At 42.8% G+C, this 26245-nt stretch overlaps 1 protein-coding gene across 1 annotated transcript; it reads right to left on the reverse strand.

The window, feature by feature from the left end:
- Positions 1–257: 257 nt before the first annotated feature.
- Positions 258–26244, reverse strand: tmtopsb (teleost multiple tissue opsin b). Its single transcript, XM_028957498.1, has 4 exons — positions 25588–26244; positions 19537–19865; positions 7216–7449; positions 258–1707 (listed from the first exon to the last, which is right to left on the reverse strand). Exons 1-4 carry the CDS (start codon positions 25946–25948, stop codon positions 1474–1476), a joined length of 1158 nt encoding a protein of 385 aa, XP_028813331.1. The 5' UTR covers positions 25949–26244; the 3' UTR covers positions 258–1473.
- Position 26245: the final 1 nt, after the last annotated feature.

Below are 26245 nucleotides of genomic sequence, written 5' to 3' on the forward strand. Positions count from 1 at the left end.
AACTGATCTCTTCATCGATGGTAACTTGAAAGCACGTTGTAAGTCGCTCTGGATAAGGGCGTCTGCCAAATGCCTTAAATGTAAATGTAAACATAGACACAACAAGAACAAAATGAACTCTTTGACATCTGTAAAATTGTTGAAGTTTTTATTAGTTCCTGTAACAGGTTCAGATGTTACCTTTTTTTTTTAATAGCATTCTATGTGATAGCATAAAAACTATCAAATTTATGCTTGTTTTATTTTTTGATATGGCTTTTTCTGCCAAATTTAAAACTGGCATCAAAAATGACTTGCAAAATGACTTGCAAATGACCTTTCCATAAAATGCAGCATTACAATAAATTAGACAAAAAGCAGCTTGGTTTCTTGTTTTAATGTAGGTCCATGCAGAAGCTACTCAAACAAAAGCCCTCACAGGAGTTGAGGCTAAGAATCAACAATGCAGAGGCAAAGCTTGTCAAAGCATTTAAAAGCACATACTACATCCTACACACAATGCATGGGAATTTCCACCCCCCAAAAAATGAATTCAAATAACATATCTTTAATACATGACATATTTACACTTATTTGCAAAGAGCAGTGATATGTTTTTCTTATTTAGTTGCCCGCTGAAAAGTTGAACAGCAGTGAAATACACAACATTATTTAAACATAATGGTATGAAGTGGAGAAAAATAAGACTGTTTCTCCACTTATGAATAGACTCTTGCATTTAATATAGACCAGCCAATAAAAATGTGAAAGCCCTTGCAAGGACACCATTACAATGTTCAAATTGACTGATGAATGATAATGATGCAAAACAGAATCTGTGTTGATGTTTAAATGCTTGGCTTAAAGGTTCCTTGGACTTGTTAGGACATTCTGTAATTACAGCAAAAATGAACCTGTATTCAGTTACACCTTGTTTGCTTCAACTTTGCAAATGAATAAAGGCATTAGAGAGAGTAGAAAATCTTTAAAGCTACGTTTGCATGGATTATAAGTTTATTCGAGGTGCTTTGAAGGTGAAATGTTGCTGATTGTCCCTCTGGGCACAGTTTTATTTGTCCTTGGGGTGTGAATTATACAGTATGACCAGATGCGCTCTGTATGTACAGTATTGCCTTAATCCAGCAAACAAGAGGAATAGGTACCACCTTTCATACCAAAGGTTCATGACATGCCCCCACCTCAGCTGTCAAGTTAAAGGTCACATGGTTAAATGTCTTTCACAATGACACGAGAAACTCATATTCAGAGCACACTACTCTTTTGTGGCTGTGGCCAAACACTCCTGTCTCCACATCCGACCTCGTGACCTGCCTGAGTGAGAATCCCGACCCCTGACTCCTCACACCCAGTGAAATCCTAATCCTCCAGACTACCATCACTCACTCTGACCTCCGCTGGCCGCGGTTTACACAGCATCCCAGGGTACCGGCGTGCTGGCTCACTGACCCCGGTACACACATTACATCTCAGAGGTCAGCTGCTGTAGTGGGCCACCAATGACAAGGTTGGCCTGAGAGTGACTGCAGTCCTGGCTGCCTGGCAGTTGGTCTCTGCTGCATAGGTGGTGTTTTGACCGGCGGAGGCCACGGCGAACGTGACGGCGTTGCCATCGGCACGCCGCACCGTCTTCAGGGTCTTGGAGGCCTTCAAACTTGAGCCCCTCTCAGGGGTAGAGCATTTCAGCAAGGCTCGAAAACACCTGTAAAACTGGAAACGAATATGTGCACACACGCAACACACAAACACATACACACAGACACATGCAAAGAAAGAGTTATGAGTCTGTGTAATAGAAAAAAAAATTACAAGAGAAAAAGCCGTCTTTTTTAATAGGACACATCAATTTTGCACAAATAGTAGAGTGAAAATTATTCTCTTGGCATTCATGCTTTCTTGTATTTCACCTAAAGATGTCACACGTTTAACGCTGATATAGAATTTCACACAGTGCCGAACGATCAATCAGGAACAAAAAAACGGGAATAAAGAACCTAATTAAAACATTCACAGCTACAGCCAGTCCCCTTTCTCTCTAATAGGGCCTGGCTCGTGTGCAAATTGAAAGCGTTCTGTTTATTAACTTGCGAGGGACCTCGCGCTCAGGGTGTGGGCAATAATTACCTCAGGGGGACAGACGTGCCCCGTACCCGTACCCACCACCAATCAATTCCCCCAAAGAATGCCTCTGATTAGTCCCCGCTAATCAGCAGCCTCATTCAAACTTAGACCATTGTCAAACATTATCACGCTCTTGCACTGAGCTGGAAATGTCACCGGAGTAGCGAGAATGTTACGGACGTCGGCTGCGGAGAGCGGCCCGGGCCGCATTGTTGCACTGCTTCTGCTGTTCTGCCTCCCGCGTGGCACGATTCATTATAGATAAAAGGGTTAATGTAATTAAACTGTCGGCAGGCCTTGCCTCGGCACAAATGCTTTATGCTGGTGTCGCCATCGGCGGGAGGTGGAGAAATCAAACACGTTTCACCTACACAGAGATAACAGAGCAGCAGTTCATTACATTTTACACAGACCAATGGGAGCGAAGCATCGATTTCAGATCAGCGCATGCATGACACAGTTATAAGTCACAGGTGGAAAGACACATGTTGTCTACTCCTGGAACACACAGAGATCACATCCCTTATGAAAATGTAGTGTACTTAGTATACGCTTCCATAGGTATACTTATAGTCAACTACATTTTCACAAGAAATGCCAGGACGCACTGAAGGAACCCCTCCCCATCCCCCGGTTCCACCGAAGAGTGCTTACAGCCACTGGCACAGATTAGAAATGACAGAAGAAACCGATTAGACACACACTAATGTGACATGACTGCTGAGACACTTGCTTCTTCACAAAATAAAAGAGAGAAAGGATGCCGGAGGGAGCGGGATTGTTTTGGAGCCTGGGGGAAGGAGAAATCAAAGAAAAAAGAGAGTACAGGGATTTTTTTTTTTTTAGATCAGAGGGTCAATGTTAATGGTGGTGCAAGTGGCTACACACAACGGTCCCCAGATGCCTGGCCTACTTCAGACACTTAAATGGCACTTCAGTGTAAGATAGGTGAAGTGAGATGAAGTGAAGCATGTACAAATATTTACATGACCCCCCCCCCCCCCCTCCCCGCTCACTTAAACAAAAGCCCACCGTCCTGAACCCAAGGACCTTTTAACATCCATCAGGTCAGAACTGCACTGCATACAGACGTGGAAAAACATGGAGATTTGACTAATAACAGCATATCTGGGAACAGTCACTGTCACACTGACTTGTTAAATGATGGCATTCATCATTGTCACGATAAATGCATGACGCTAACATGTGGCGGTGACCGGCGGGTCCCTGAGCGCTCGGGAGAGTGCAATTGTTGACGTGGCTGATGTTGGGGGGACCGGTGTGGTGACGCCAGAGGTGGTCTGTCGGATCTGAGGGAGGACATATAAATGCGTGTGTAGCTCATTACAGAGAACCGCGGGGTGGCTGTGGGACCCCGCAGGGCAGGAAAAGGGGGTCAGGCTCCAGTTTTACCAACAGGACACGATGGGGGGGCAGACACTGGTTCTAATCATTAACTCCATAAGAAGACATGCTGCTAGGTGACCAGGTGGCTTTGTGTTCATTCCCAGTCATACTAATCATTCTAATAACAAATTCTGTTGTTCACTAAACTTTAGATGTCTTGTGGACATCAGTGTGTGGACATCAGATCATGTCTATATTGCATCTGTCAGGCCAAGACCAATTCTGGACATTTGCACGATGTGAAAACTATTTTCACTATAGTAATGTCTAACTACGACCCCACTTGGACATCAATATATTTGACATGGTAACTTTTTGGGACGTCACCGGGATGTCTAACACAGGTGCAAGGAATTGACGTTGAAGCGACGTCTTTGTCAGGTCATTTTTGCAGGTCCACTGTTGGTCCGCTGAAGGTGCAGACCGTGACACCAAATAACATGTTTTTTTTTTACATCTTTTTAATGTCCAGTATATGTCCATAGGACATCCGGATAAGGGCTCAATCTAGTCCCAAAGAGGTCATTCCTACTGCGCACAAACATGTTGAAGCAACATCTTTTTCAGGTCATCTTTGCATGTCCATTATTGGTCCTCTGAAGGAGCAGACTGTGATGCTAGATGACGTTTTTACGTCTAGTATTTACATTCGTAGGACATCTGTATATGGGCTAATTCTAGTCCAAATGAGGTAGTTGTGAATGTTTTTTCTATGTAAAATTGAAATTCATTTTATATAAGATTTATTTTGTAATTTATGACAAATAGAAACATTGTTAATATTATTCATAAATATGAACATATATTATTAAACATCAAGGTGATTTATATTGTGCATATACAACAGTAAAACTGTGTGTCCGGGTGCATCTGTGCCTTTAAGACGAGTCAAGGCTGTCATCATTCACTGACAGGCGCTGCACTGCTTTTGCTCTGCGAGTGCAGTTTGAGCATAGACTATTTGTTTGGAATAGAATTTGTTCCACATGGCAGTCATATATAGAACAAATATACACACACGTACTAGGCAAACACAATTGATTTTATTACTTTTTTTTCTTTTCTCACTGTGATTATGAGATTTGTTCATAATCTTTATGAAATGAATCAGTAGAAGGACACTGAATACACAAGACTAGTTGCCTTTTGGCTACATTAAGATAAAATTCATTGTTCAAATCTCATTTTATCAGTAGATAGTTCTGCCCCATCCTCGTCTTGCTCGGATAAGCTTAGTGGAATAGTAAATAAAAAATCCTTTGCCACCCTGTGTGTTTTATTGGCAATGAATGAACTCTAAAGCAAGTACGAGCATTTCCAAAATACAGAACCTCACTGATCACCACGTGGCGGATGGCAGGCTGTTGTAATAAATTAAACTCAACAGCCCGTCTGGCATTAGCAGCAGGCATTAAAGGTGAAAGAACGCAGGGCTGCCGACAGTCTGTCCTCTCCTGTACGACTTAATAACAGCACGAGTTCCTCCCTGATCATCCTGTGTTCTTCTCAGGTTGAGGGAACCGGAGCTGGTGTCAGACTAATGAGCTGTGGAGGAAGTGGCAGGGAGATGATTGGGCTGTGCAGCGTGTGAAGAGGGGGTGTGGGGCTGGAATGGCAGGATCTGCACCCCAATTACTGGCCTTTGAGCACAAAGAGCTGACACGGAACTCACAGAGTGGAACAGACGCGAAAAGGTTCTCCGGACGTTCTTGTACAAGAACTTACAAGAACTGCACAGGATAGAAGAGTATCAGCACTGTCAGCTTTGATGGCGCTGACACTGTCGCTACTGCATTTGCCCTGTCAGTTTAAAAACTGATGAGTACACAACGCCGCGAGCAGAGCCCATGGGCTCGAACTCCAGAGGGACCCGTTCTCCCCATCAGCAGAGAAGAACATTAACTCAAGAGCGGGACAGTAAGCACAGGAAGTCCCGATGTCTCTGGAGGATTGGGGGAAAATCAGTCAGTGTAATTACTTCACAGTGTCCCATCCCCTGAGATGCCACTGCAGAGAGGAAGATCCTATTTACTTACCGGCGCTGGAACGTTCCTCCACACGGCGCTAATGAAGAACCTCTGCCCCCTCCCACACCTTACTGGCAAACTCCGACTTGCCTGTCCTCTGCTGATTGTCCTCACGGGCACACGTGAGGCGGGTACTTGAATCTGTACAGCACTTTAAGTCTTCAACTCGCCTCAACTCACAGTTTCCATGGTTACGGGCTGGGAGGAATTGAAGACTGAAAATGACATACAGGGCAAAAAGCGTCTTCCTCGGGGGGACGGGTGGCAACTTTTTTAGCGGGACTTCGCCACCCCGCAATCATCCGGCTTGTTTGCAGCAGACGGCCGCGAGAGGGGAAAAAGTGAAACAGACTCTCACCTGACAACTGGTTACAACACTGAGAACATACAGCAGTGATACAGAACCAATTACAACCAGAGGACCGTGTACAGGCAAAAAAAAATCTATTCCCTTTTAAAGTGCCCTGATTATACACATACAAGAACAAGAACAAAAGAACAACAAACAAAGCCCCAGAGAGCACAGAAAAAGGTTAAGTAAAATATATTGCATGTACATCTGAAGGTAGAACAATTCATTACCTCGGCCAGAAATAATGACGGAATAGGAATACAAACCAGCAATCAAAGCCTTATAACGAATGGCGGGCAGACAGAAAGAAGAGAAAATAATGGACAGAGGAGATAAGATGGTCGTGAAGAAAAACTGAGACAGAGGAGGTCTGACAGTTTGGCCGTAAAAGACATGAGTGGAATAACAAAGAAATCTTTGTGCTTTGTACTTCTAGACTTGCAGGGTTTCAGGAATATCAGTTTTTAAAAAAAAAAAAACAGGCTTCTCTCCCAATGTGGATAATACACATTTAATATTAACTTAACAAATTAACAGAACATTGGGTTAAGTAGAAACTGTATTCATTATCCCACAGTTAGACTGAGATAGATAGACAGACAGACAGACAGACAGACAGACAGACAGACAGACAGACAGACAGACAGACAGACAGACAGATAGATAGATAGATAGATAGATAGATAGATAGATAGATAGATAGATAGATAGATAGATAGATAGATAGATAGATCTATCTATATATATATATATCTGTCTATCTGTCTGCCTGTCTGTCTATCTATCTATAAAAACCCTGAGCATGCGTTTGATGTTACACTACTGAACAAGCCCCACACTTAGCGTCAACTGCTGTTTGAAAATAGTGCCCTTTTTGAAGCTGTGATAAAAAGCACATTTACATGTGACTGTAAGACTAATTCTAAGACTAAAACTTTTGTCTTTCCTTTCGTCTTTCCTTTCAGTCTCTGGTGGGTTTTTAGTGTGCCAGGGAGGTGGTGACCCTGCAGAAAGTGCCAAGAACAGTGAAACTAAAGAGATTTACAAACAACACAGAACAAAGCATTTTTTTTTTTACTCATGGCAATTTTAAGCACGTTCCTTGTGTATTTTTGTTCCAGCCTACACAAATTGGTGGATTTTTTATATTCATGGAGAACACGAAGAGTTTTCAAAGTGAAGCATTCACTGACAAAGAGTTTCCCTAATTATTCCCTGTTAAGAGATGCATCTAATCTTTGCACAAGTGTTGATTATGAACGTGGCAAATTGCAGATCACTCAGGGTAGGAAGCAAACCCTCAACCCCCACCTGCTTGTTCATGAAGATGTAGATGACGGGGTTGATGACGGTGCTGCTCTTGGCCAGGAGGGAGGGCACGATGCTGGCCTCTGCTGTCACCAGGCCCGGCTGTCCGAACGTGGCCACCAGGGCCATGATCCCGTAGGGCAGCCAGCACAGCAGGTAGCACACCACCATGGTGACCACCATCACCAGCACACGGTGCTCCCGCTGGCGGCTGAGAGTGGTGTTGATCCGGCTCACCTTCACAGCGGAGGGGAGAGAAGGTGAGATTAGGGACAGATGCATGAAAGGATCCATAATGTGAGAAGTGGAGGGTGTTGTTACATGATTGTGCACATAATCGGAGACTGAGGATCCTTTGCTGATGGTTTGCTGAGCATGGCCCGAATTGCTGCGAAATCTTCTAATACGTGGGGGATGGACAAAAACGGCTTCAGCTATAAATCAGTTACGCTGACAATGGAATAAACTGCTTCTCAACTGCAGCTCGAGCAGGGGGAGTCTGCCCTGCCAAATGAAATTCTGAACAAAACATACCGTTCTGGTTCTTATAATTAGACTTTCTATCACAGCACTGGAACTTTAGCCAACTTGTTTATTGCCGTGGTTGGATTGCACACACAAAAAAAGTCCTACAGCTCCTCTGGGGTGTGGAGCCTTTCAAGTCTCAGCATCATAAAGCTCTAAATCCTGAACTGCAGACCCCTAAATGGCTTTCAGTCTTGCTGCTCTCAGCTGAAGTCACCAAACCTGCCTCTGAAGAGCCTAAAGGGACCCATACCAATTGTCACACTACATATGGCTCTAAATGATCCCAGCAACAACATGCATTAGTGTTAATGCACACACCTTTGTTATGAGGGCTCCCAGTGGGTACAAAGCATCTGACCTTAAACATTTACACACAAACACACAAACATACACACACCTACAGAAGGCCAGTGTTACCAATGTGACTGAAAGCTATGGCTTTGAATGTTGCACCATAGATTCTGACTGTTTGACATTGAAATTGAACAGACCAGAAAAAAACTGTATTGTCATAAAATTATAGAACCTACTGGTCCCCTGTGTTCAGTTAGAACCGCACAACAGATTCTAAGCAATTGATTATAAATTATTAGAGAAATTCATTTTAAATGCCCCTTCCCCACTGTAAGGGCTAAATAAGAAGTAAATTTTCATTTTATTTCATGGACCCCAAGGATCCCTGGACACCACTTTGAGAATCCCTGTCAGGTTACCATCATGGGTTCTCCCTTGTTCCCTCCTTTTTTGGGTTCTCCCTCATTCTCTCCTTTTTTACCCCTCTGAGCCCAGCAGGTTGCATCTGAATTTCATGGCTGTGCATCTCTTTACAGTAATGATCAACTTGGATCACCACACTGACTAACAGAGGCCTCGTAAGAATTTAGCTTAATCTGGGTGAAAAACTAAAATATCAAACCGTTGATTAAAGTCAATTAAGGGTAAGAGTTTTTGTTGGATTTTCCCTCTTCCAGAATTTGACTAATTAAAGTGACCCATTGTTGAACAAAACTGGCCTGGACACCCCAATTAATGCCCCTTACACATAAGACTGGTTACTTCTTTATTGTGTGCAGTCCATATTGATTTGAGGTTAATTGTTTGTGCTCCTCTTACTGAATTCTTATGCATCCCTTTGCAATTTTGTACTTTAATTAAGGCCAGTGGACCAAAACATTTGCAAAGCCAGCACTTCTTCACGTTGTCAGTGTGTTACTTTGGAAGTAAATAAATTGAACCTACACAGAGTTGCCAGAGTTGGAATTTTTTTTTTTTAACCAATTCTTCATCAGGTCTTTAATGGCACCATGTTGATCAATGATGAATGAATGGAGAAGGTAAGGAGACCTAAAAGGTCAGTGACATAGACTTCTCCCCTCCTATTAAGTGGAATGCACTGCCAGGCATGATGGGAATTGCAGGTTAAAAAGTCCTTGTGGTGGATTTCACCACCTGCTGCTGGTAGGGGCACAGCTGTGTGCTCAATGCCAATTAGAGTGCAAAGTTTGTACGAATGGTGGATGAGACTGCAGGGGTGGGGAAGAGAGAGAGCAGGGTCCGCTGTTGGTTGTCTGCTGTATGATATTAATATTAATGGTGACTGACAGGTGAGAACCTGAAGGTGACAGCACACACTACAGAAAAGGAAAGGATAAAACTAAAGCAAAAATATTAGAGAACACAAACCAAAGTGCCTCCATTCCCCTATTGCATGAGGATTGCCCCATTTGGGAGCTTTTTAATTAAATCTCAAAATAATCTATTAAGACATCATTGTATGCAATTATAATCAACAATTTCTTATTGAAAAATGGATTACAGATACATGAAATTGGAAAATGTATTAAGAACTGGGTCAAATAAACAGGGTGAAATAAATGTTACTACTGGGAAAATCTGTCTCTTAACAAAAATCTCAGCAAAAAATATATTAGCGAAATATATTTCCTTGTCTCCCAAAAGTCCCTTTTGTATAAGAAGCATAATGAAAAAACAGATGCTGGGTGTACCTGCACCGTTACATCCAATTACATTGGAATCTTTTTTTTTTTTCTACAGTGGTGTGGAATTTGGGCAGTTCTGAAGATAGTAATCACACTTGGGTTTGGAGCTACACAATCCCACAGAGACCCTTGAGAGGGTCTCGCTACCAAAATGAATGCTGGAACTGCTTATTTGTGGAGGAAACATGAACTGATCATCATCATCTCATGTACAATTTAACTATTCAAAAGCGGTTTGGGCATCTTAGTGGTTCTGGGTTATGAATAGACAAGTGGATCACCAACTACAAGTTGTTGGTGGCCTGGACCCTAATTCAGCTTCCTTCTGTTGTATTGTAGTGGGTATGCTTCCACTATACACACACACACACACACACACACACACTGCAATGAACAAAGAAGCATTTTCCTGTACTTAAATTCTTGCTCCCTCCACAAATGAATTTGGTGGAACATTCTCACTTAGTCTGTAGTGATGCACCAAACCAAACTGAATGAAAAACCCATCAACAGATTTGGACCGGTGCAAATGAACAATAACTGTGAAAATGACCTGTGAGAGCACCAGATGATGAGGCCCAATGGAATTAATAGGATCTGGATACTGTCATACAGCTACCTGCTGTGCGGCAGGTTGCACAGAATTGCAGAGGGTATATAACAAAGTCCTCTTCCAGCAAGTGATTCCATTCTGTTCCTCCTTTTCCATACAAGCCATACAGGTCCCAATAGTGACTGCATGTGTAATGTATACAGAACGCTTGGCTCGCAGCAGAGCAATGCTGTGGTAATGAGCCGCTATCCTGAGGCTCTCTGGTTCATCCCGAGCTCAGCGGACTGGGCACGTTGGGGCAGGCTGTCAGCGTGCTGCTCCAGCGGGGCTCAGTAATGGATATGGCAGATGCCGTAGGCTGTCAGGGGCGTGCAGGAGAGCAGAATGAAGGTCAGAACTCAGGACGTCTCCAGGTGTGAGGCTGAAGTGCACGCCACCACCAGTTAGGCTTTGTCGAAGACAAGAAGATTACAGTTTGCTGTGTCTTTGTGGTGTCATAGTACTGCTGAGTAAAAAACCCACAGCAAGGCCAAAATATCGAGCTGTCGGCCATCCAGGTGGCAAAGGTCGGATCAATTTTGCGGTCGTTCGTGTGTCTTTCAGCGAAACGTTCTGATCTAACAACCCTTGTCAAATGGGACCTTCATTAATCTATGAGTTGTTCTGAGGGGCATGACGGTTCAAGAACTACACAAAGACACACACATACACACAGTGGGATGGCAGATAAATGAAAAGAGCTCGTCAGCTGACAACAACATAGTGGCAACTTCATGATTTAACACGAGTTGCTGAGTAATCACAAATGACAAATGACATCTCATACACCAAGTCAGGACAAAGGTCAGCATTTTCCAGAGGGTGTATTTGATGGGGGAAAAAATAAACTAACAAACAAAATGCCTGATGTCAATTTAATTTCGACAATAATCTGCGCATTTTGTAGCTGAGCACAACATCTCTGGAGCAGGATGCCTTCTCCGGCTGCATAGGGTAGCAATTTTGGAGCAAGAGAGGACCTCCATTTGGCAAAATAAAACAGCACTATGCATGGTTTATTTCCCCTCAGGGTGCACTGAGCTCTCTAAGGGGCTGAGCCAGCGCTGCGTTGATGACAGGGGCGTTAGGCCTTGGGTGGGCAGGGGCCAAATGCGCTGCTGAGAAGTGCCACTCAGCTGGGCATATGGACCTAGGGGGCGTGGGCAGGGGCTTCTTCCGGCACGCTGGGATTAACGAGTGGCAGCTCAGGAGATGCTATCACGACTCACGGGGGGGTGCACACTGAACCAAAATCAGTGACCCACTCGGCTGCTGGCTCTGACTCTGAATTGTGGGAGGTAGACCAAGAGTTCTGGCCTATCATCTGAGCTCTGTGCCAGATTCCAATTTGACCTACTTACAACCAAAGAACAAGATGGAAAAAAGACAGGCAGTGATTGATTTGGATCAACAACACCAAAAAAAGGGAACACCAGTACGTTGCCACCTCAACTGGCTAAGTAAATTCTGCTGAATCTGTCATTCTGGAGCCCCGGTGACAGGTGGGTTTGGGGGGCTCATCGTTCAGCTGCTTAAAGAGCTCCCAGGAGAACCCGTTCCCGCTCTCTCCCCCTGCCGGATTCCTTACAACGCGTCCGCTGTGGGGCTGCAGGGCTGATAACAGCCACACGCACACTCACACACAGCAGGTATATTATGTAGTACACTCTGAGCAATAGCAGGCGGCAGGAATAAATGAGCTCCGAATACTCAACTATTGTCCACGGGAGAAGTGGGCAATGTTCTTCTACAGAAGAAAATGGTTTGTATAGACCATATTTTTGAATATAGCTGTATACTAATGTATTCATGTAATTAAGGTAAAATAGGACGTATGCATTTTGCATTTACACTAGGATAGTTGGAGCACAGGAAATTGTTATGTTTGTTTCACAGTTCTGCCATTCAAAACCCTTGCACAAGGCCAGCCAACAAATTACAACCTCCCATCCTATCATTACTGTGAATAATTAAATCCGCTGTCATTTCTCTTGCTAATAGCAGTTGTCAAAAGTATTGATCATTATGAAGCACTAAGTCCAAGCAATAAACATATGCAAAATACAAAACCCTCCAACTTTTAGATTTGTTACGTTTACAATGCTGCATCAAAAACATTTTACGCACTGACTTACATTCTTATGCACTCTCACTGGTTCTTAATGAATATTAGTGTATTATTTTCTTACATCTGTAGATTAGAAAAAAGTAGAGAAAAGATGATAGAAGCATCTCATTGTCTGTAATTATCAACAGCGTGCTCCTAATACAAATTTCCCTCTAACAAAAACCACTGTGGATGTGGTGTTTATGCAGTCACTCAGGATGCATTTGGCCTTTTTACATCTCACAAAGTCCCAATTCGTAGTTTTTCTGGGCAGATTTCACCTCACCCTCCAGCTGTTGGAAATGGACCTTTTGTACAAGAAGGGAAAAAAATCTTAGCAATAAATCATCAGGTTGTGACTGACGGCTTGCAAAACACTGACAGACTGCTGAACGCTTAGGGAGCAGAGAAAAAGACATTTATCGGGGCTAAAATGACAGTTTTTCGAACACTGGCACGATGTCATGCTGCCATATACTTGCAACGTTTCCTCAGCAATGCACTAGGTGCAGAAAATTTCTCTCTAATTCACCACACAGTGAAACATGTATTTTACTGTGCAAAAGTACAGAAATAATATGAAGCATCATTATGTCTGTTGAATGAGTTAGGTCCACTGCTGTAGCATTTTCCCAAATGAATGTTTGTGTGTTTCCGTCCACCGTGCCGTAGTTTCACCGCTTTTCACAATGTCGTGCGCCTGTGCCTCCCTCACCTCACGTGGCACGAAGACACGGAAAAAAATGTTCCTGTTAGCAAAACAAGAGATCCATTTTATAAATGCCACCGGCAAGACTGTGATCGACTGCAAAATATGGAGGTGTTATTTTGCAGATCCTACTGAAATTTTCTCCATAGGGAAGCACATGCCTGCAAGCAGCCTGCAAAGGACAATGCAGCTCAGGAAAGACCTACCAAACCCAACACACCTTTTCTAAAAAAAAAAAAAGTGAAAGTGACGTGACGTCCTCTGCTTTTAACCCATCACCCTTGGCACCTTGGCATTCGAACCGGCAACCTTCTGATCATGGGGCCGGTTCCGTAACCCCCTAGGCCACCACTGCCCCTTTTGTGCCATTGGTAGGTTGGTCCAGACACGCCTTCCATATAAAATGCAGTTTCTAAATTATAAAGAGGATTTTTTTTGTGTTATGTAATAAGGTTTTATGGGGTTCACAAAAATGTCAGCAGAAGACAGTCCTTTATGTTGTGAGACGGGTCCTCCATGGATTGCTCTTGTTATTTCAGAACATCCCACAGACTCTTGATCAGACTGAGTTGGGGGGAATGGAACCATGAACTTGTCATTCCTGAACAATCCACTGCCCCATTTCAGCGAATCACTGTGTATTCTGACAGGCTGCAATGGAGAGACTTCTCTGCACTTCTTTTATCAGGGATGGAGGCAGAAAAATGCAGAAGCATGAAGGAGATTCAGTGCTCCTGGTTCTTGAAGTAGATTGCAGAACCCACCAGTCCATCCCTTTAACATCGAGATTCGTGGGATTTTTTTTTTCCACCTGAGGGGTTTTAATATATCGGTCCTTCAAAGAAAATATTGTTGCCCCAAAAAGAAGTTAACATGATGCTATCTGACATTTCACAAGGCTTCTTTTTGATGTCTTATGAGAAAGGATACCATCAGAAACAGAGACACGTTGCAACTTCGGCTTGACAGTCGGTGTCATTTGTGCTTTTAATCTCCTGTCAAAAATCACAGGAGGTCTGGCCGGGAGCGCCAATTCTGGCCTTGCTTTGGTCAGGTTTTATCAATGGCAGCCTTCTTTTTGTGCTCAACCCATGGCTTTGAGGATGAGCACTGTGATGCTGCGACTGATCCAGAGCGTACCTTAACAAACAGCCTCGATTTCATTCTTTTTTCATACGCGCTTGGGGGAGTGATGCTTGATGTTTTTTATTTAATGAGAAATAACTGCACTCTAACTGAGCCTAAGTAGCTTTTTTTAGTGGCAGTTCTTTTACCCAAAGCTCCAATTTCCACAAACAATTGAGGGGAGAAAATGCTGTCATGCATTTAGTTTCTAAAGCTAATTAAACGGCGTTGTCAGGCTGCGCTGCGAATAAACCAAAAGGCAGCACTGGGGCCAGAAATTACAGCAACCTTCATTGTAAGAACTTAAAAGGAACTTATTGTTCCTTAATGGTAGGATCAGTGGAGTTGTTTCAATGTAATGCTTAATTATTCAAATTGGGGCTGGGAGAGACGTGCATATGCATTCGTCCTGGAACATTCACAAATGATTTATCTCAGCACATAATAAATCTTTACATGTATTATAGTTTTAAACAACGTATGCAAGTAAAAGAAATGTTTTGCATACAGTTACAGCATAACTATGCCGGTATAGACTAAATTGTACGAAAAGGTAGGCAAACCCCTGGCTAATTTTGCTGTCAAAATTAAGGGGGAAAAAAAGAAATGAGAAATTAAATGTGAAATTAGAGTGTATTGTGCACAATAAGAAGAATTTAACAATATTTAAGGAGGTGAGCCACCCAAACCCATTAAAGAAGACTCTTGAGCCAACCAGTCCCTTAATTAGTAATTACAGCATTGCACCAAAAAACCCCACAAACCCTTGGTACAGCCAACTGCTTTTTCACTAGGTTTTGCAACTTTGCTCACCCTGGTATACACATCAGAAATCAGTGCCAACAGCTGCTAGGCAATTCATCAGAAATATTAGTATGAAATAAATCAACAGGCAATAGATTGCGGCAAAGCCCCTTTATTGTGTTTTGTGTTTATTGTTCAAATAGATTGGCTCTGTGTGCAGAATTCTGTGGCAACAGGGTACACTAAAGAACATACTATGTCTTCATAAAAGAAGACATGTCAGGTGACATCTCTGAGAGAGAGGGAGCTATGGCTTTGGTATCCATGTGTGTGTGTGTGCGTGTGTCAGAAAACGCCAAACTAAAACCATAAAAGATCACGGACTCCACCTTCTGCCGTCTGCCTCAACCATCAACTTTCAGATGCTGACTAAACCAAAAGTGACCTTGAATGTGTATATATATAAACTCTCTCTGCCACAGACACTACAGGTACTGTAGAGGCCAAGGAGGTGAAGGAGCTTTTGATTTTGCTGCATGTGGATATAGAAGGCATCAGTCAATAACTGTCAAGAGAGATTCACCTTTGCTGCAACACATTCCCCACCGCTGCAACTGCTATCAAGCACAAAGCCGACTTCGCTTCCGTTTCATTACTTACTGCTCCTCCCTGCTAGGCATGCAAAAATTAAACACAAACTGAAAGGCACTTCCATTACAAGTGCAGGAATGGATTTCTTACTGTTTTCTTACATTTCTGAAGGATTTCTTCCTACATGATATCATTTTGTGCTGGTGAACACCCAGACGTTTTCCAAGCCCCACCTTGGATCCGTTCAGTTGCATGTGTCTGTCTTTGCATTCGGGAAAACTATACTTGATTTGGAATATAGTGTGCCTTAGACCAAACTAGCTTGCATTCTTTATCCCAACCAATTAAAACTGACAGCCTTGGTTTTACTATATTGTGCACTTTGTTTCACTTTTGGGGCAGTGGTGGCCTAGCGGTTAGGGAAGCGGACCCATAATCAGAAGGTTGCTGGTTCGAATCCTGATCCGCCAAGGTGCCACTGAGCAAAGCACCGTCCCATCACACTACTCCCCGGAAGCCTGTCATGACTAGTTGCAGACGTGCAAGCATATTGTGCCCATGATCTGAGTTTTGAATCATACATTATATCCTCCATGCTAGATACATAAACCTTGTTGAAAAAAAATCTCCCGCATTGGGAAGACTCAACATTGCATTTTCCCCTTAAAATCCAGGGAGAACAATTTTTTTCTAAATGTTTTGGAACAAAATGACAGGTCTAACCTTTTTCTTTTTCTTTTTCTTTTTTTTGAAGTGCAACAAAAAGATATCTGCTCTCATTACAGCTCTGCTACAGCCCTTGTGTGTCTAGAGAGAGACTTCATTACCTGGAACCCTGTGCTTCAGATAACATAAGCACTAAGCCATTACCACAAGTGGGTAAACTGAAACCAACTCTTATCTTGACAAAATAAATCATCTACCGACCAGAAAAAAAGGGTTTCATGTCATTGAAAAAGTTGAAACCAACACATTACTTGCTGCTGAAAAGCCTGCGTGCCTTGGTGTGTAGGCAGGTGATGATTTGGCTAAGAGTATATATGAGCACGTAGGATAAATGCAGCAGGAGTTCATTTCTGTATCGGGCTTTCTTCTGTACTGTCACCTCTCATTTGTCGGCCAGGTGACACAGCTTGAAGCTGGGCTACGCGCTATTCTCTGTCCAGGCTGGAGTGTCATGTTGTCACCACCTAATTGGCTATGAATTCAGCCCTTTCCGCGTTAATTTGCTTCCTCTGTGTGGGCCGACCTTGCCTCCCATGTCCCTATTGACTGAGAAGCACAGTGCGGACCAAGGTTAACGAAGTCAACCTGGCGGAGATCAGGACGTTCGCTCGCGCAGCTGCTGCTGTCTCTTGCAAACTTTCTTTAGTCTTCCTACACTTCACAAGGTCTGCAGCATTTCATCTGTCTTTTATATGCATTCAAGGTTCATTTAGGACCAAACCAAAAAAAAAATCTTTTTTGCAATATCTACTGGGACATTGACCTGCTAGAAAATGCCAAAAAAAGAAGGCGATGAAGTAGCACTTGGCCTTGTGCTCTTGTTGCGACTTCGGTTCTTTAATTCTGGGCGCATCCACAACTGAATCAATGCATTTGCTGCGCTCAGGCTTTTGTAAAGCAGTCCAGCAATAAAATCGGAGCCTGGACCAGGTCATCCGATTTGTGTCACGCACCAGCTGCTGGGCCTCATTGTGCATGTATCTATAGATGACCTTCCCCTCAAAATGAGATTCAGTAGGACTTTCAGACACACATAATAACTGCCATTCAGAGGCCTACAGAGCAAAGGGCCATAAATGCATTTTAATGCGAGGACATTTTTCTCCCAAGCTTGCGTCTTCTATGGCAGAAATAATGGCTCAGTGTTTTGTCAACTAACTTTTTGCTGGCTTCATCATTCAACCAAACTGTGTTTGGCCCCAGCAGATGTTTACCATGAGGGAAGAACCCTGTACTGCACATCTGGGTGTTTGCAGCTGTCTGATTAGATTCTCTCACAGTTCATTTGCCAGCAGCTGCAGTACAAAGACTTCTCTCTCTCTTGGAACAAATGTGTTCAGAAGCCTTGCATTTAATACTGTGCATATGTCAGAGGTACTTACTTGCATTTTTACAGGTTATTCATTTATTATCAAATGTATATTTGGCATGTGATATGGTCTTTAGAGATCATGGGGACGCTCATTTTCATACTGGGGCCAAGTGGGGCATGAAGGTATAATCAATACTTAGAATAAATAGATAAAGCATCACCAATTAACTTGTTTCTTCATGAAGAGCAACTACCCTTCTGGCAGTGTGTGATTATTTCTGTCACCCAGAATATGACAACTGACCAGCCCAATCGTTGTCAGCTCTCACAAATGCTAATTATTATATAAATTACTCATCGTGGATGATTTAAACCCCTACCTGTAAATATAGCACATCCACAAAAAAACCCTTCTTCTTTGTTTGAGTTAATATAAGATTTTTGTATATTTTTGTATTATAGGTTTTTTGCCAGTGCTTTAAGCCTGATAAAGATCTGTAACATTATAGTGTGCAAACAACTTTTTCCGCTTACTTACTTTACTTTAAAAAAAACGTCCTCACATTGTCACAGTAAGTTCAATGTGGTAGAGATCTTCATCATTCTTCAGACATCCTGAAGTGTTTTCAGCACTTGAACAGAGTGCCTATTAAACACAGTTTAAGCCAACGGAGGGGCTGTGAAAAAAAGCACCTACATTTCACAAAGTGCTTCAGATGATCATAAACATTCCTACGATAAGCTCTTCTTACAAATTAGGTACTGATAAAAAGTTCTTTCAGTCTGTAAATCTTTTCAGTGATTCACACAAGTCATAAATCATGATTCGAATTAAACCTGTTCCTTTGCAAAGGAAGATATTAATCACAGATGTAAAAGCTGAGAATTTTGTCATGTTTTAAATTAGAATACATTGCCTTGTTTGGCAGATTCCTTCGGGCAGACTCTAAGGACGTTTATAAAAGAAGACGGTGCTCCTACCTTTAAAAAAAATCTATCTAATGTGCCCCCCCAAAAAAAGAATATGGACTTTAGTGTCTATAGAGAGAGGACATAAACAAGGCACACTGACACACACACACACACACACACACAATCAGTAGTTAGCAAAACACTGTTTGGTTGAGCAAAAGCATATTGATTGCTTCACTATACAGCCTGCTCCGTCTCATGGATGCAGTGGTACAAACCTGTCAGCCGTCATGGATTCACTTTTAATTACTGAAACTATCAAAATATTAGCAGTGCACAATCTGTTCCCATTTGTTCACGACACTAGCAGACTGAGACGAGTGCTACACATCACGCAGGAGAGGTGTGAATAACCACCGCCGAGCTGACATTTAAATGGCTGAATCTCTGGGGTTATTTTAATGATAAGGTGGCCGTGACACGGTAGGCTTTTTCCTTAAAGCGTGACATTCAGAATTCCGAGCTCGGTTTTTGTAAGATGGTTTTAGTATAAAACATATAAATTGTTGTTCATTAAAGGCAACTTGTTTTTTTAGGTCAGTGATAAAATACAATCATTAATGTTGTATTAATGCACTGAATCACTGATTTTGAACATTTTTCACCAATTACTGTAATTTTGTTCACACCAATGTAGTGTGTGCCCCAAACAGTTGTCGGCAGTGTGTGGGGACGGTACCTTGCTCAACGGGACCTCAGTTGGTTTGGGATTTGAGCCCATTACCCATTGGTTCCAAGTGGCTAGATGACTACTGCCTCATTAATTCAGATTTTAACATATAAATCTATTTGCATTGGATTAAAATTGGTGCTTCTTTTCAGGTGCATTGAATCAGAATCTAATGTCATTATATGATCCCACTTCACTGAAAAGAAATGCATGCAACATTTATTTCAACAAAACAGACTCCAACCTACCTGTTTGATTGCCTGCAGCAGCTTACCATAGCTGTAGATGATGACAATGAATGGAAGGACAAGGCAGAAGAAGAACAGACAGATGATGTAAGACACGTTGTTGCCCGTCTTGGCTTGCCAATTGACAGAGCAGGTGGTGCCGGGCCCCTCAGGGCCGTAATGGCTCCACCCAAACAGTGGGGGCAGAGTCCAGGCGATGGAGTATATCCACGAGAAAGCAATGCCTGCCGCTACTTTCCTGTAGTTGGTGACGTCAGCCTGCGTGGTGCCGACCATGGTGCAGTAGCGCTCGTACGAAAGCACCGACAGCAAAATCAGAGACACAATGCCTGCAGGAGAGATGAGTGAAACAACAAAAAAAAAAAAGAAACACTCACGTTCCAGAGTCATGGTCAACCTCCCTCCAGTCATAAACTGTGATCACGCAATCTCATTTCCACTCCGCCCATTTCTACTTGGTGCTACTAGCATCGGATTTCTGTGTCCAGTATGCATGGCAGAGGTGGTTTCTCTAAAAATCTGTTACATTCATTCTCAAATGTCACGGCGGAGCCTGACAGAACTCCTGCCGTTCCAGTGCACCAGCGTTACGGGTTTCGAGACTGAACCAGAACCTGTCGGGGCAATGTGTTGGCATCTCCCCTTCTTGCGGTTTTGCCGTCTTGTCTTAGTCTTGGTCATGGTCTGAGTCTGTTTTGGTTCACGTAAAGTGATTAGAGGTGGAGTTGATGATGAACGGTGTGAGAGCGCCTTTCCTCTCCTCATTTCCAACCTCTCTTTTTGCCAAGCATACCCCAGTTTGTCCATTTTACATAAAATATATGGTTTGGAACTGATTTGCGCCTGGCTCCTCCTCTTTTCATTTGACATGATGTTATTATACAGGGTGGGCCAGTTATATGGACACACCTTAATAAAATGGGAATGGTTGGTGACATTGAACACATTTTATAAGTGGTCAGAAACTTGTAAATAACTCATGAAAGAATAAAGTTATGTTAAAACCAAGCAAACCATTGTTTTTCTTATGAAATTACCAATTTGATGTGTCACATGACCCTCTTCCTATTAAAAAAACAAAAGTTGGATCCAAGATGACCGACTTCAAAATGGCCACTATGGTCACCACCCATCTTGAAAAGTTTGCCCCCTTACATATACTAATGTGCCACAAACAGGACGTTAATATCACCAACCATTCCCATTTTATTAAGGTGTATCCATATAAATGGCCCACCCTGTACTATTCACAACATGTGTATGTTAATTGCTGCAATTCATTCACAAATATTCCATCCACTAAATATATAAACGCAATTAACACAACTGCATTTTATTTACTGTCCCATGATGTGGAAGCGATATTGTTTATAGCCAGAGTCTGTCCTTGCTTATAAATGGAGACAGAGTGTAAAGTTCCAGAGCCAATTCAGATGATGCATCTTTTGCATGCGCATTTTCAAATAGAGGTACTGATCACTCACAGATGCCACTTAATAGGTTTGGGTGATCAGGACCCATCAAAAGCAAAGGCATTGTTTATTGAATCATTATTTTGCCACCAACACCATGTTTGTTTTTTTTGTTTTTCTTTATTAAATACATGTTTGCCCTCAACATGTTGAGCATCTGTGTTTCCCTCACCTACCGGTGTGGCATGACACTGACAGTGTGTCATCAGGCGTAACCAGTACCATGTGACATGGTTCTGATGTTTTTTTCAGCCTGGTGTAGCTATTGAACTATTTTCAGTCTGTTTTTATTTTTTTTATGACCAGATCATCTTCCCATCACTCCTCATTACAGCCTCTTTCCCACCTTTGTCTCTTGCAGTTTCAAAGACTAGTTTTAGTCGTTAATCATGATCATGAAAATGTGCAAATAATTTGTTAAATTATTTCAATTGATTGACAACCCTATTATATATTATGAAAATAGTTTTGAAAGCTATTTGGGACTAATTTTGTGGCATTCTCTCCAGCTTGTCAACAACTGTTCAGCCTTTAGGCATCTGGGTTCCCTAGATGGATAATTTGTGAAGTGTTTTGTAATTATACTGGGACTCAGCATACACACCAATAAATTGTACCCACTACAACAAAATGTGACCCAAGTGGAGTTGTTTGGGAATGAGATTGGCCACGAGAATGAATTAACTGTGACCACAGGGGAAATCCAAAATGTGTGTGCGTGTACAGTACAGGCCAAAAGTTTGGAGACACCTTCTCATTCAATGTGTTTTCTTTATTTTCATGACTATTTACATTGGTAGATTCTCCCTGAAGTCATCAGAACTATGAATGAACACATGTGGAGTTACGTACATAACAAAAAGTGGAGACCTGGCCTCCACAGTCACCGGACCTGAACCCAATCCAGATGGTTTAGGGTGAGCTGGACCACAGAGTGAAGGCAAAGGGGCCAACAAGTGCTAAACACCTCTGGGAACTCCTTCAATACATGTTTGACAGTCATAATTTTATGACCACTGACAGTTGACGTGTATTACATTGATTATCTTGTTACTGTGACACCTGGCAGTGGGCGGATTTTATTAGACAGCAACTGAACATATTGTCCTTGAAGTGGATGTGTTGGAAGCAGAAACAATGTTCAAGATTAAGTATTTGCGCATCTTTGACGTGAAGTACATTCATTTTGATTGGACAAATGTGCTATAGAATTTCTAGAATCTGCAGGGCGTGTGGAATATCACTGGTCTGTAGTGGTTAGGGACAACCAAAATTGGCCCAAAGAAGTAAAGAACTCCTGAATCAGAAACAGGGTCACTAATTTGCATGCAGAGCGCAGCCTGGTCTGCTGTTCCATCAGCTAGTGCTGATAGAAAGGTGTCAGAAGGGCAAAACATGTCACAAAGATGTACTGTGGGAAGAAGGCAGTGACATGCTCTGGACAACGCTCTACAGGGAAATCTGCAAGGAATAGTTTGAGGAACTCCAAATTCCACCCATAGAGGCACCACCTCAACATTTACAGGACAGAAAGGACCTGCTACTGACAGCTTGATGCCAGATAGCATTGTATACCTCCAGAGGTCTAGTGCAGTCGACGGGCAACCTACTCAGTATTTGGCAGGTTGTCATGTTGTGGCTGATCGGTGTATATATTGTGCAATATGTATATATTGATTAGTGTTCCCCAATTAAAAATCTTATAAATGGAAGAACAAGCATTGTGTACCTTCATTGAATGACAATCAAGGTCCAGGATGTTCTCATCTATATGCACTATTCTAAATCTTATGTGCCATTCCTCATCTGTGCGTCACTTTGGATAAAAGTCTCTGCTAATGTACTGTCACTTAATGTAATTTACTGTAAAGTAATCATAGCCTCACATATGCAGATAAGACATGTTTCAGTAAAACTGGGTGCCCTCGGCCTTACCAAAGTACATTTTCCTTGAAAAAGTACATTTTTAGATTTTTTTTTTTTTATCTTAAACTTATTTTAGAAAGTTTTATAAAACATATTCTCTACAAATCCTTTTGGACCTGCCCAACCAGAAAATGCACATTGTGAAGTGTGTTTTTTGTTTGTTTCTGGCACAATCTTTGTAAATAAAATACATATCTATCTAAACTGACAATATAAGACAATATAAATTCAACTTGAACGGTGCGTGAAGAAACTTTTGGCTAGACTGCTGGGCAGTAGATATTCAAAGCAATAAAAGAGGGCAAACAGTGTGTCTGTGCATGCGTGTTCACTGACAGGCTGGAGAGAAGGCTTGAATTATGAACTTTAAACAGAGAGCACCAGATGTGCCGCAGAGTCTCGGCGTGCAAGCAGGACCTACACGTCAGGGCTGTCAATCAATCTAACCGGGTCCTGCAGCGAGGCGCCCTACACACACTCCTTAATATCCGCCGACAGGCTGCGTAGTGGGCACACACATTATGCTGCATATATGTTCTCCCAGTGGGACTCAGAAGCCCATCTTGGCGTTGTTAGCACCGCACTCGAGCACCTGGGCCAGAGGTCTCGGCACAGAGGCGGTGATTTACAGCGGTGACACTTTCACAGACGGACCCAGACAAAAATAATTGGATTCAAATGCAGGGGGGAGACTCTGGGGGTCTTAAAATGCTAGAAGCTGGGACTTGTTAAAACACTTGTAAAAGTTACATAACCAGGAGGGGACGCCACATATTCATGCACATATATTCACAGCCCACACCTGAGGGCTTATTTATATTCTTTAGTTTAGTTGTTAATAACAGTTTAGAGGTTAATAACAGTTTTATAGTAATGTGGCTACATACCCAGGAACAATACTCTTTCCACTTCCACATAATTATTAACTGTCATGAAAAATGTCATGACAATGACACTCAAACCATGTCACAGATTAATTTTACAGACGAATATTTTGCTTATTCGTTCTTTCTTCTAAAAATTCTCTAGACTATAATAAGACTATAATGTACAGTCGTCTTGTCGGCATTTTTTCCCACTGTGGCTGACTATTTCAGCCCCACACAGTTGGAGAGGGGCCTGATCAGCCCTAATCAAAGCTGCTATACAACATACCTGCTGATTGAGGTCAATCAGAAGAAGGACCACTAGCCCTTGTTTAACGCATGACCTTATATGGCTGTGTGTCAATCAATGCTGATGGGTCACTTACTCACAGGTATTGCCAAATGACAGAGAGCGAAGGAGAGTGTGGTTTTTCAAACTAATTACCATAATACCACAATAAGCACTAATGACCGAAGTGCCCAGATGTACTCTCAGTGTTTAATGCTTTATATGAAATATCAAAAATGCAATTGCTTTTTCACATGGAATATAAAAAGTGCACAAACACCTGTTAAAATGGCAGGTTTGAACTCACACAAAATCATTATAACCTTTTCCCGCATTTAACATGACCTCTAACATGTACAATTCATTTTTTAAATTAAATATATTCTTAGAAAGTAGGGGAAATATGTTGTTAAAGCTACTTTTGATTTAATTACAGCACTCCTTCATCTTCGGCAGGTGTCTATCAACATGGCACACCTTGATTTGGAAATATTATCCCACTATTACTTACACTCTGACTGATATTCAGAGTTCCCTGTACCTTGACTGAAGCCCCAGTTCCAGCTTAAAAGCAACCCCGAAGCACGATTCTGCCTCCGCGGTGCTTAACCATGTGCATGGTCTTCGAAGTGCTAATTCGAAGTGTTGCTTGTTCTCCTCAAAACATACATTTTGGAATTGTGGCCCCATCAGACCATCTCATTTTCATGCGGTTCTACTCCGCCATCCAGACATGTGTAGTACATGCAGTACACAAGCAGCACTTGCCAAACAGTCCTGGCTGGGTTTATTGTGTTCCATGGTATATCGAATGCTGACTGACACCTTTCAACAATGAGTCTCTTTAATTGATAGCAAGTGTATTAGTTTATTTGTACTTTTTTACCCCTACAGTTTTGTTTGAACTGTACAGGTCACATGATTTATTGTGATTACAATTTTTTTTACATCACATGAAACCTGACATTTTTAACAGGACTGCGTGCACTTTTCATATCCAGGGGTTCTGAGGTAGATGTTGAGATGATCACACATTCCACAAGTCGAACAGGTCGACCTATACGTTTTAAATCCACTCTAATCTGCTGCCTGCTGGTTTGTAGTAAACACGCCGGGTATGGCTGCTGTATTGCCATACACAACACAAAAACGTACAGATGCACGCACAGCCCGACCCCTGGCGTGTATTACAGCGCTGATCTGCTGAATCGGTCTATTAAAGTGCTTTAAGGCGACATGCGACAGTAATATCATCTCGTGGTTCCGTCTCCTGTGGCGCGAAATGCACTCCAGATATTTTCACCGTTAACATACCCAGTTTATATAAAAACAATTATATATATATATATTGTCGTGGTTCCCTTAACTCGTCACAGGGTTTAATGAATTAGAATGAATGGACAGTCTGGTCAGCATCAGCACCGCGAGTGCACGCGCAAAATAAATAAATAAATAGATAAAAGTTAAATACAGAAAACGACGGATTGACGAAACTTACCCAGGCAGGAATTCACGAAGCCGTACCACACGCAGCCCGCCGGTCCGATCAGCCAGCGTCCCTGCGTGCTCGCCGCGAAGCTGAACGGCGTCCCCAGGACGCACACCAGCATGTCGCTGGCCGAGATGCTCACCAGCAGCCAGTTGATGGGCGAGCGCAGCATCCGGAAGCGGCAGAAGAGCACGATCACCAGCAGGTTGTTGAGGAAGCCGAGGGTCCCGATGAAGCCCAGGCACACCGCGACCACCAGGTGTCCGGTGGGGCTCAGGGTGCGGCCGGAGGAGGTCCCCTCCGGGACGCCGCTGGCGCTGTCGCCGCCGGCGCACCACGCGCAGCCCAGGCTCACGTTGGACACGAGCATGGCGCGCAGGAGGCCACGCGTGGTTCCTTTCTCCCCCCAGAAAAGAAGAAAGGGATCTATGGCAATGGCCGCATCAACTTTGCAATCTGTCAAAGTTTCGGGGACTTTGGTCAACCCATCGCCGACGAATCAGGGCAAGTGAAGCAACGAGAAGGACAGCGGAAACGTGGCCAAAGCGCGTCTCTGTTAATCACCTCGCTGAAAAGTTTCTCTCTCTCTCTTTTTTAGTTGTTTGGTTATGTAGTCCTCGGACTTCTGCTTTCCAGGCACGGCGCGCCGCGGGCTGTCTGGGCTCCA

Source organism: Denticeps clupeoides, chromosome 2 (genome assembly GCF_900700375.1).
Source record: "Denticeps clupeoides chromosome 2, fDenClu1.1, whole genome shotgun sequence".
NCBI lineage: Eukaryota > Metazoa > Chordata > Actinopteri > Clupeiformes > Denticipitidae > Denticeps > Denticeps clupeoides.

Coding starts and splice junctions, on each gene's coding strand:
- tmtopsb (XM_028957498.1), bottom strand. CDS start 25,948: ATGCTCGTGTCCAACGTGAGCCTGGGCTGCGCGTGGTGCGCCGGCGGC. Junction 7,450..19,536: donor TGCTGCAGGCAATCAAACAG/GTAGGTTGGAGT, acceptor TCCGCTGTGAAG/GTGAGCCGGATCAACACCAC. Junction 1,708..7,215: donor ACATCTTCATGAACAAGCAG/GTGGGGGTTGAG, acceptor ATTCGTTTCCAG/TTTTACAGGTGTTTTCGAGC.